Consider the following 12,315-nt stretch of genomic DNA (forward strand, 5'->3'; position numbering starts at 1 on the left):
TCTTTGTGTAGTTACAGCTCAGTCTGCGCGAATCTGCGGAGCTCGTGTGTGAGTCTGTGGGTCTCTGTGTGAGTCTGTCGGTCTCTGTGTGAGTCTGTGAGTCTATATGTGAGTATGTGTGTCTCTGCGTGAGTCTGTGGGTCTCTGCGTGAGTCTGTGGGTCTCTGCGTGAGTCTGTGGGTCTCTGCGTGAGTCTGTGGGTCTCTGCGTGAGTCTGTGTGTCTCTGCGTGAGTCTGTGGATCTCTGCGTGAGTCTGCGGGTCTCTGCGTGAGTCTTTCGCACCGTACGTAGCCCACCGTGCTAATCGGAGACATCGCGGGTGGGGGAAGGGCAACAAGTAAAGACACTAAGAGAGGTTCTGGAGAAATTAGTTTTTTCGTCGAGATTTTCAATCCGCATCACTCCGCAACGCGCCATCCAGGTGCTCGGCGCGGATTTTATGGAAGCCGCAAACGCGCGTGCCACCAACTTCCTGAAGAAGTGCATTGTGGTCTCATTATCCTCCGAGCCGTCCGTCACAATACGCCCGAGCGAATGCGACCGCCTGATTGGTAGCAGCAATAGCAGCGGCGGCGGCGGTGACCCAGAGATAGACAAGCGTGGGGCTGGTTTCGTCCTGTCTCAAAGGCGGTCACCAATGGCTCACTGCTGCGCAGTCTGCCTCTGCAATTCCACAGCGCGCGGAGTCCCCGATGACCACACCGCGTGTCCCGTCATGGTGGCCGTGACGGCGTGGGTAGAGCCCCCCCCCCCCCCACACACACACACAATGAGCCGCTACCACCTGCCCATGGTTCGCCGATGATCACCAACGAGGGCGAAGCACGTTCGAGTCTCCCCTCCCACGGTCTCCCCTCTCCAGAGGCGGGGGGGGGGGGTGGCTTGAGGGAATCGCTCGAGTCTGTCGGCTGCAAAAAAAAAGTTTAATCCGCATTTTCTCCTCCTGCGAGAGACGTCCATTCAAAGTGTCGCGTGCGTGCGTGCGTGCCGCTCGCTGGAGATGAGCCGTGTCTGGAGTTTGCCGCAGATTTCTACGTATTGTTGGCACAGCTCGAATAACGCGCGTTCGATGCGCTCGCGCGCGCGCGCGCACGTGCGTTGTGCGGGTCGCGCGCGCGCACGTGCGTTGTGCGGGTCGCGCGCGCGCACGTGCGTTGTGCGGGTCGCGCGCGCGCACGTGCGTTGTGCGGGTCGCGCGCGCGCACGTGCGTTGTGCGGGTCGCGCGCGCGCACGTGCGTTGTGCGGGTCGCGCGCGCGCACGTGCGTTGTGCGGGTCGCGCGCGCGCACGTGCGTTGTGCGGGTCGCGCGCGCGCACGTGCGTTGTGCGGGTCGCGCGCGCGACCTGATCCGAGGAGTTTCCTTGAAGTCGTCGTTTGTCAGGCAGCGGCATGCCGTGACGAGTGAGCCGCTCTCGTTAGCGGGCTTTACGCTTTCCCTTCTGGAGGGGGGAGCCGTTTCTTTCAGCTGTTTATTTATCTCAGCGGTCCCTGTGTCTCGGGCTCGTTATATTTTTACACTACAAAAAAATAACAGTGTCGACTTGCGAGGCTGCGCCTCCGCCGACGCACAATGTCCGCTCATTGCTCTCGTAGAGAGAGAGAGGGAGGATGACTCAGAGAGGGAGAGAGGACGACTCAGAGATAGGGGGACGACTCAAATAGGGAGAGAGGACGACTCAGAGAGAGAGGGGACGACTCAGAGAGGGAGAGAGGACGACTCAGAGAGGAAGAGAGGACGACTCAGAGAGAGGGGGGACGACTCAGAGAGGGAGAGAGGACGACTCAGAGAGAGAGGGGACGACTCAGAGAGGGAGAGAGGACGACTCAGAGAGGAAGAGAGGACGACTCAGAGAGAGGGGGGACGACTCAGAGAGGGAGAGAGGACGACTCAGAGAGAGAGGGGACGACTCAGAGAGGGAGAGAGGACGACTCGGAGAGAGAGGGGACGACTCAGAGAGGGAGAGAGGACGACTCAGAGAGGAAGAGAGGACGACTCAGAGAGAGGGGGGACGACTCAGAGAGGAAGAGAGGACGACTCAGAGAGAGAGAAGACGACTCAGAGAGGGAGAGAGGACGACTCAGAGAGGAAGAGAGGACGACTCAGAGAGAGAGGGGACGACTCAGAGAGGGAGAGAGGACGACTCGGAGAGAGAGGGGACGACTCAGAGAGGGAGAGAGGACGACTCAGAGAGGAAGAGAGGACGACTCAGAGAGAGGGGGGACGACTCAGAGAGGGAGAGAGGACGACTCAGAGAGGACGACTCGGAGAGAGAGGGGACGACTCAGAGAGGGAGAGAGGACGACTCAGAGAGGAAGAGAGGACGACTCAGAGAGAGGGGGGACGACTCAGAGAGGGAGAGAGGACGACTCAGAGAGAGAGAGGGGACGACTCAGAGAGAGAGGGGACTACTCAGAGAGGGAGAGAGGACGACTCAGAAAGAGTACGACTCAAAGAGAGGGGTAACGACTCAGAGAGGGAGAGAGGACGAATCAGAGAGGGAGAGAGGACGACTCAGAGAGAGGACGACTCAGAGAGAGGACGACTCAGAGAGGGAGAGAGGACGACTCAGAAAGAGTACGACTCAAAGAGAGGGGGAACGACTCAGAGAGGGAGAGAGGACGACTCAGAGATAGGGGGACGACTCAGAGAGAGGGGACTACTCAGAGAGGGAGAGAGGACGACTCAGAGAGGGGGGGGGGGACGACTCAGAGAGAGGGGGGACGACTCAGAGAGAGAGGGGACGACTCAGAGAGGGGACGAATCAGAGAGGGAGAGAGGACGACTCAGAGAGAGGACGGCTCAGAGAGGGAGAGAGGACGACTCAAAGAGAGAGAGAACGACTCAGAGAGGAAGAGAGGACGACTCGGAGGCACCAGGAGGCGGAACCACAGCCGAGGAGTGGGAAAGCAGCAGCAGTAACAGCCAAGGCGGTGAGCCGTCACCACCACCACCCCCCAGGTTGGGTGGTGGTGGTGTGGGTGGTGGTGGTGGTGTGGGTGGGGAAACAAAAAGTCTGGACGCGTTGCATCGAGTGAAGGCTGCGCTGTCACCTCTGGCGAGGTGCTGGGTTTCTGATTAGAAGCTGGGGGGCATGGGTGAGGTGGTGGTGGGTGGGTGGGGGGGGTGATATGATCACTTTTATATATATTAAAAAAATGTTGTGTTATTATCCAGCTCGTCGTTTGAAGGATAACAACACTAACGATAAGCTGTTCCCCCACCACCACCACCACCACCAAAAAAAGATATTCCTAATCTGTGTGTGAGTCTCTAAAGCACCCGAGGGATGCCCACACAGTGGCGGCCGTATAAACGGTTAGCAAGCGGCAGCAACATCAGAGTGGCAGTGGAATAAAATAAGTAATGTTGAAAAAAACTTGTTTTTAAACACGCTTTTATGAAATGTGCGAGTAATGGCAGAACTCCACGACTCTAGGAAGTGGCCTCGAAGCTTGCCACAACGTAAGGGGACCGTGGCCAATTACAGCCAACGTGAGTTTACCGTGGACAATTAGACCCAAGCCGAAACATAACATATCAAAAATAATGTTTAAAAAAATATACAGTAAAACCTTGGATTGCGAGTAACTTGGTCTGCGAGTGTTTTGCAAGACGAGCAAATTTTTTAAATTATTATTTGATAAACGGGCGAGGTCTTGCAATACGAGTAGTACGTACAGTATACGCTTTGTCTGCCGAGCGTCACGTGACCACGACTGATATACGAGTGCTTTGATATACGAGTGCTTTGATATACGAGTGCTTTGGATTACAAACACGTTTCCGGAACGAATTACGCTCGCAATCCAAGGTTTTACTGTATATATATTTTTAATGATAGAATATAGTATTGTCATCAGTATGACATAAGTATACCAAGTTTGCAGTCGATACCACATTGGTAAGTGGGTTAAATTTGAGTTACAAGATTTGAGGATACAACACCAACAACAGACAGAGTGAGTTAATAGAAAGCGTGTAATAATAACAACGGTGCGAGATTGTCAAACTCCTGCCCTCTCCCCACACAGGGCAGGGCACGCGATCGGCGGAGACGCCTGGAAGAGTGGGCCAAATAATACCGTCAATCTTGATTTGAAACTTTCCTGACTGCAGGAATCCATTCTCTTTGGTTCTTTCGGTAAAGTCACGTGGGTAGAAAATAAAATAAATCACGACGTTTCGGGCGCAACACAAGCGTCCGTCATCAGGTGGGAAAGCATAATTTTTATTAACGGATTTCCCACCTGGATGACGGACGCTTGTGTTGCGCCCGAAACGTCGTGATTTATTTTATACCTACGTGACTTTACCGAAAGAACCAAAAAGTATAAAAATATACCTTCATGTAGAGGGGGGGGGGCTCTCTGGAGCTCCCTCTGAGCGGGAGGGTCCCCTTCCGCCAGCAGTGAGCGTGAGCGAGCGGTTGCAGGGCTGCGCCCTTAGCTTCAAGCGCCGTGGTCTGAACTTGTGCGCGCACGTCAGCGGACCGCGTGTGTTGTGAAGGTGGTTCGTCATCAAGTAAATTAACGGCGTTTGTTACATTTTTCAGCTCTTTTTGGCGTGCCGGTAACCGGCGCGAAGATTTTGACCTAAGATCAAACGAAATTGTGAATCGTGAATACGCTGGGTCGCGAAAGCCCAGCGTGCAAACATTTAAATGTACAATTCTTTGCAATCGGAAGCGTCTCAGTGACCACAACTGCGTCGTGAAAATCGTGCAGAGTTACGAGTCCATGGGCCCAGACCAAAACAATCACTTATTGGTGCCATATTGGGTGGAAAAGTCTAATAATGATTTTTGTAATCCTGCGACATATTCTGATATGACAACCTTTGCGGAGTGGAAGCTTCGTTGTAATTACCATGACTTTTATACTCATACCCGTGATTGCGATAGGTGCAAAAACAGGCTTCCTGCGAGAAAAAATTAAACAGCTGCTCATTTGGGAAGGTTATCACGTATTAATTAACTTCTGTTGGTGCAACAAATCAAATGGCACCATTGAAGTTTTGCCACTTTGGGTGATACCCAAGGGCGGCTATACGCCGAACTGACGGACTGACGGACTGACGGACGGAGAGAGCCACTGACATCGTCGCACTTAAGAGCATTAACAAATATTACGCAACACGCGGCGGGGCTTTGCCGACCAATATCATTCATAATAAAGGTTTCTGGGTTAGATCGCGAACGTATAAATGCGTCGTAACCCTCCACGAGCCGACGCAGCCAGCGAGGTTTGTCACGTAAACTAGACGTGCCAATTAGTTACTACTTCAGCCCACCGGTGCGTTGGAAATGTACAAATTATAAACGTTGTGGATTTACTCTCCAACACAGCGCTGGGCCGAAGCAGCAACTCACTGCCACGTTGTCTTTACGTGACAAACCTTACCGGCTGTGTCGGGTGGTGGAGGGTTACGACGGATTTATACTTACGCGATCCAAACCCCCCCCTCAACCCCCTCCAAAAAAAAGACTTTTACGATGAAAAATCACCGAGGCAAGCGCGGAGCGTTCGCTGGAGGGTGCCGCGCGCGCCGTTCAGCCGGCCCTGCCACCGTCCCACGGGGCGCGGATATTTCCACCCCCCCCCGCTGCCCCCCCCGCCCCCCCCCCCTCCGCCCCCACTGCCCCCCCCCCCACCTCCCACCGCCCCCCCTCACCGCCACCCCCCCCCATCCTCGGCGCCGGTAACGACTGCGGGTGTGAAGTTGACTTTTTTTCTCTGCAGCGCTTTGTCAAAATAGCCACGGGGAGTTAATGACTGCGGGCTCCAAATCTGCTCGGAGCATTCGCTCTGTTGAAATAAATTGTGGGGGGGAGGAGGGAAGGGGTTGCGGGGGGGGGATTAAAACCCACCGTGTTATTTTATTCACTTCGGTCAGGAGGGCTTTGGCTTTTGGCTGAAGTGTAAATTACCACCGACGAAATCTCCTCTTTAGCAGTCACCGGCTTTGCAATCGTCGTCGTCGTCGCCATCATCATCAGCCACGGTCTATCCGCTGCTCACCGAAAGGTCTCCCGAAGCCGTCGCCATCCCCGTCTCGGTCCATCTGACTCTGGCACGCCGCGCCGATTTTCGGCTTTTGGCACGCGAGTTCGAATCGCCGCGTTGCACCTCAGGCACAACACGCCACACCAGCGCACATCAACGTTCGTTTCTGACCGCGTGTCATCGTACCGCAAAAACAAGGCGATCAGATATGGAATTTACATTTGTGGATAAACACGCGCTCTTTGGCCAATAACACATGAACATGCAGAGGACCGCAGAGCGTGGGCAATTATTGGTAGCTCACTGGCTCCTCACCCACGCGGCTGCTGCTGCTGCTGCTCCCTTCCCACTCGTCCGTGGTTCCTCCTCCACCTCCTCGACCTACGGAGTTGTGGTAGCGTCACGTTACAAGTTCAAATTGCCACAAATTAAATCACATCACGTCATCTACCCATATAACCGGGCTGGAAAGCAACATTAAATATTCACATGACAAGCGAAATTAAAACCTTAGGGCTACATTGTAACAAAAAAAATAGAATCTAGAAAATATTACCCCGAGTGTGGATTACGAGCGATGGAATAGTTTGGCGGTTTGGTGACTGCCACTCAATGTGAGCTTAATCATGTGGATTGTCACTCGTGGGTGCTCGGCGTGGCCCGGTTAAACTTAGCTCGCCCCCTTTGACTCAATTCGCCTTCACGCGTTCATTAATGAAGAAGCCGTTCGCCCCGTGGAGTCGCTTGGCATGGTGGCGTCGGTCCAAAAAAAGTTTGCCAATTTCAAACTTCTTAAATCACCCCATGCCTAATGCTGCCCCTGTCCACCCAGCAAAATAATTGGGTGACACCGCAGTTTAGTTGGGGGCGCCGTGGTGGCGAGATGTTAATTACCTCGCCTGGTATTACATGAGCTCGTAGGTTCGATCCCGACCCTGACGCCTGCTGTATATTTGGAGTTTGTGCGTCTCTTTCTCTCCTCGTGGTTGCGTGGATTTTTCTCCAAGTCCTTCGGGTTTTCCCTCTACAATTACAGTCAACAGCACGCGTTTAGAGTATTTGGCAGCTATAAATGTCCACGTGATAAACAACTTCTTCGGGCTATCATTTGTTGCCAGGTCGCTTCTGAAAAAGAGCTACGTAGCTCAGTGGGCCTCACCTGGTAAGCTACAAATAGTAATAGCTAGTCAGTATGATAACAATATAATAATTTCAACTTGTAACGGACCGCTACACCAATAGTCACTCGCTGTCGTAGAGAGAGGACGACTCGGAGGCGTGAGGAGGAACACAGACGAGGAACGGGAATGTAGCCGCCACGCCATGAGCCAGCACTACCAACGATTGCCCAAGCTCTGTGGTCCTCTACATATATATCAAGGCGCTATCGGGAGCATGTATAGGTGTAGGAGAAAATCCTAGCGTTCCCCTTGCTGCCTCTCAGTGCATCACCCGGGCATTGCACCTCCCCCTCCACCCCCCATGCATCTTTGCACTTCCTGTGCCCTGGCCGTGGTGCTGCAGGCGCAGCCCTGCAATGACTTGCTCACGCCACCGCTGGCAGAAAGAGCCTCCACGCAGAGCGAGCTGTAGAGAACTTCCCTCTCATGTCGTTATCTTGGCCACCTCTTCTACGTTGGTCAGACCGTCTTGGCAAGAGGGAGTATCCCACGCTTTACCGTGACCAGGCGTGTCGCCGGCCGATCCTCGACTTAATTGCGGTGTTGCTCGATTAGATCCTGCTGGGTGTGTAATGTAGGAACTTGGCGGGAGACGACCTTACGGGTAGCACACTCTTTTATTAACACCAACTTATATTACACGGGTGGCTAACTCTAGCCTTAACCCACGGGGTTCCCCCGGCTACACCCACACGGGCTCTTACGCCCCGTAGCCTCTCGGAACACACCCAGCCGGGGTGTCCGTCTCGACTCTGGGTCCCACAGTCTCGGTCCACATGGACGTCAGACCACGGGTCCCACAGTCTCGCCTCCGAGCCACACAGGGCCCCGCCCTCACAAGGACAGCGGGGCTAGGGGTCTCAGGGCCTACCTCTGAACTCCGTCTTCGGTCTTCGACTGGTTAACAACTCCCCGAGTGCTCCCGCGCGTCCCCCTTTATAGTCCTTCATGCGGACGTCGCTGAGAGCACCCACACTGCGCGCTGCCCACGATCCTCTTTCCCACCTTGTGTCAGCGCGCACAACCACGCACCCCGCGCCGCCCCGTAATCTCTCACTCTCGGCGCGCGCGTCAACACCACGCCTACATCGCGTGCCCAACCACGCACCCCGCGCCGCCCCGTGATCTCTCACTGCGGGCGCGCGTCCGCACCACCACTTACAGGTGGACGGACCCGGCGGGGAGAGAGTGGCCTCGTTTCGACTCTCCCAAGATCGCGATGACTGCGGGCATCGCCGCGATGGGCTCGTTCATCGAACGTCGCACAAATAACAAAAAATGGCCACACCAGAATCAGAATGTTTATTTATACTTGGAGAAGGAATCAGATGAGCTATAAAGCTCTATTTCACAGATGGGTAAGAACGTTACAACAAGCAACGGTACAAAAACATGATAGTAGTGCAGAGTACGAGAAAGGTAAACCAATCATCAAAACACATACAAATAAAACTAAACCATCCCCATCCTACCAGGCGAAGCCCACTGAGGTGTTAACTTATTTTTCAGAAGCGACCTGGCCACAAATGATAGCTCAGCAAAGCGGCCCAGCATTTGGACCTTTATAGCACCAAAATAATCGAAACAATCTCAATGCGTGTTTGTAAATGCGGATGGAAAAACCGGACGACTCGGAGGAAAAAATCCACGCCACCACGGGGAGATGGACATGAAAACTCCAAATATACAGCAGACGTCAGGGTCGGGATCGAACCCCTGGCCTCCTGCATACCAGGCGAGGAAGATTACGTCTCCTAGCCACCGTGGTGCCCTTTGAATAAATAAATAAATAGAGTATTTAAGTTCATGTCGGTAATGGCACTGTCATTCTTAACAGCGCGGGTCGATTGAATCACGACGGCACTGCTGCTGCTGGTGATTTGTTTACCTTTCCATACTTTGCACTCGTATCGTGTTTTTTTTATTTGTTGTTGTTCTAACTTTGCCACCAGCCCCTACTGGACATCTGTGGGAGAAAAGGAGCTTAATAGCTCATCGGATTCCTCCAGTGTATACAACATAACAAAATAGTGATTCTGTGCAGCATACAGTCGGCAGTAGTTTCACAGCAGGAGGCGATGTTGCTGCTGCTGCTGTGTGATCCCCAGTCACAGTGCCCAGAATCCCTGTTGAGTAACATTGTCCATGACGTGTGGGTTTGTCTCCCTGTCCGTCCCCAGGTGTCGCGTCCCACACATCCCAGGATTTCCGAGCCCACTTAGGTAAGTTCGAAGCGGAAGTTTATTTTTTTAAATGGCTGCCTCGCGGTAAAAAATGGCTGCCTTCCGGTTTAAAAATGGCGGCCGCCCGGTTTACAAATGGCGTCTGGCCAGGGCTCGTGTCGTCTGCGTCTCTCCCTCCCTCTCCCTCTCTCTCTCTCTCCACAGGATCGACTGCCTCCAAGTTTTGTTCGGTGTTTGTATATTCCGCACGACGATGGCTGTAATGATTGTGCATTTTTTGTGTGAAACGAGAACAAGTCTTCCCACATTGCAATGTGCCAAGGACGTTTTATATTAACTTTTAATGAGTTTATTTAGTTGAAATGACTGTGATTAATGAGGGCTTTGTCTGTTACTGGACAACTACTGAGTGTAAACATTCACGTCTCTATCTAAAAACTAATAATTGGAAAACTTTAAACAAATTCTCACCAGCTCCCCATAATATAGTGTGCGATCTCCAACTCTTATTTTCCACTCTATCTCTCCGGCCGCTCGATGTTGTTTGAAGGATCGTTGCCTAAAGCGTTGCCTGCTATAGTTTTCTGTTAGAGCCAGAGTGTTGACGGAAAACGTGTAGACCTTTTGTGCGTGTAATCTCAGACTGTACTGCATAGTTACATGTCTTAACGAGGTCCCATAACTTACAGAGAGGAAGGGCCCTTGCCTCTCTGCACTCATTAAATACACACAGAGTGCTTGCCACAAATGAACCACAATACCTTTCTGATCTCGCCAAGGAGCATAAACCATCACGCCGACTAACAATTGGACAAAGACGGTGGTCATTGCATTGTGCGCTGTCAGATACACTTATGCGGCCGTCTGGAATGCTCTTCCAATATTAAGCCACTGGAGCTATGCACTTTTAAATCAACAAGACTGAAAACTCACTTTAGAACTGCTTGTTGTTGTGTTTAGTTTGTTGTCCTTCCCCTGCCCCTCCGCTCAGTACGGTTGGCTACGTACGGCACGAAAGAAGTTCAACATACATACATTGCCTATAAACATGTGGCCGGTGGCGGCTCGTGACATGAAAAGACGGTGTTCTAATTAAGAAAAACCTCGTCATGTTATTGGCCTACCCGTGAAAGTGATGGAACTGCATTGCCTACCAACCGTAGGCATTTATAAACAATACGAAACACAACAACAACGCACTCAAATACTGTCCCCATGACCCTCAAGTCCACACTACACAACTTATTTGACACTGACAAAGGTCGAGACCTACTGCTATATTGGCATAGTGCACCCCAGCGTTGTGACATCGTCTCATTACAGCCACGGTTGCCTGCTTCACCACCCTGAATGGGTCTCAAACGGCGTGGCTACAATGCTCGAAGCTAATCACAATGCATGAAGGGATATCTCTCACTCGGACGCCTTCACAGCCACCTCGAGGACCTCCCTGAGGCACAAATCAGACTGTGGTGTTGCAGCGGTTTCTAATGTGAACAACTGAAAATGTTATCTTCATTAGGCAATTCACGTTGAAAGAATACTTTTTTTTCTAATTAACAAAAATTATTTTTTAATTAGAAAAAATAATTTCTTATCTCCAGCTGCTTGGTGGGGCGGCGCCCCAACTCTCCTAGTGGACGAACCGCGCCTGCATCTGGCAGTTCACCAGAAGCGGTTCAAGCAAACCCGATTCTGCCGAAGAGACACTGTTAACTACCTCGCCCGGTATACAGGAAGTCATGGGTTCGAACCCGATGGCTGTATATTTGGAGTTTGCATCTCTCTCCCCGTAATTACGTGGACTTTTTTTTTATCCGGGTCCTCCGGCTATTCCTCTCCACATTTCGAGTCAACATGTATTTCGAGCAGTGATTCCTAACCTTTGCTGCAGCCTGCACCCCTTTTGTTCTCAATCGAAAAAATACATATACTGTATATAATGTTAATAAATACATAGGTTTGGTGGAACAAGGTAGTTGTACTCATGCGACCGTGCTCAATTTGTGTTTTTGATTATTTACTTTCTTAAAAATCTGGCCACGTCTCACACCCCCAGCAAGGGCATCTCGCACGCCCAGGGAGTGCATGCACCCGGGTTAAGAACCACTGATTTCGAGTATTCGGCTGCTGCTATAAATTTCCACGTGATAAGCCACTCCGTCGAGCTATAATTTGTGGCCAGGTCGTGTCTAAAAAAGAGCTACGTAGCAGCTCAGTGGCCCTTTACCTGGTAAAATAAAATAAAAATTAATAGTTCATTCTAAATATCGTTGAGTGACATTGGGTGACGTTGCATTCACGTTCAAATGTCACAATCATGCAAACGACAACCAAAACACGAAAATCCGAAACGATAAAACCCCAAACTCATCCCGAGCGAGCGAGCGTGTGTGTGGACGTCGTCCTTCCCGGAACGTCCATACTTCACCCGCGAATGCCAACGCCGAGCCTTTGTCACGCTGACGCGCTGAGCGCCCGTGTCGGCCTATTAATCTCCCCCGCGATCCTCTATCGCATTTAGCGACGTTTGTCTTTCATTAGCACCCGAGTTATAATTGGAAATTGGTTTAGCGCTCGTCGGGTTTTTACCTAATTACGAGAAAGCTATTCTGCGCGTACCTGGGGGATAGATACGCGCAATCAGGGGGGGGCGAGGAGGCTACAGCTCAATTACAGCGGCCCCTCCGAGACACGAAGGCCCCCCCCCGCCCTCCCTCTCATCTTCACCACCCCCCACCCCCCTTAGCGAATCTGCGACAGCTCACTCTGCGTAACTTCGCTCATGAACCCGCCGACCCGAGTTGTGTTCCCCGGTCGAACAACAGGGCGGAGTGGTGGCCGCCAGTGGTTACCGCAGTCCGCTTTGAAGCCAGGAACCTGAGTTCAAGTGTTGCTCATGTGGCTCCTCAGTCACTTGCAACTCTGGATTTAGGTCCTGGGCCT

General features: G+C 52.1%; 1 protein-coding gene and 1 long non-coding RNA gene across 8 annotated transcripts in view; one reads left to right on the forward strand and one right to left on the reverse strand.

The window, feature by feature from the left end:
- The window catches only part of LOC144942307 (uncharacterized), a 549,184-nt gene that overhangs the window by 339,199 nt on the left and 197,670 nt on the right, over positions 1 to 12,315 (reverse strand). The window lies entirely within an intron of this gene.
- The window catches only part of SYT7 (synaptotagmin 7), a 223,095-nt gene that overhangs the window by 157,799 nt on the left and 52,981 nt on the right, over positions 1 to 12,315 (forward strand). For all 7 annotated transcript variants that reach the window (XM_078869078.1, XM_078869077.1, XM_078869079.1 and 4 more), the window contains one exon: positions 9,367 to 9,408. In XM_078869078.1, coding sequence (XP_078725204.1) covers positions 9,367 to 9,408 — 42 coding nt within the window. The remainder of the gene's footprint in view (positions 1 to 9,366; positions 9,409 to 12,315) is intronic.

This window comes from Lampetra fluviatilis, chromosome 27 (assembly GCF_964198595.1).
Source record: "Lampetra fluviatilis chromosome 27, kcLamFluv1.1, whole genome shotgun sequence".
NCBI classification, from domain to species: Eukaryota; Metazoa; Chordata; class Hyperoartia; order Petromyzontiformes; family Petromyzontidae; genus Lampetra; species Lampetra fluviatilis.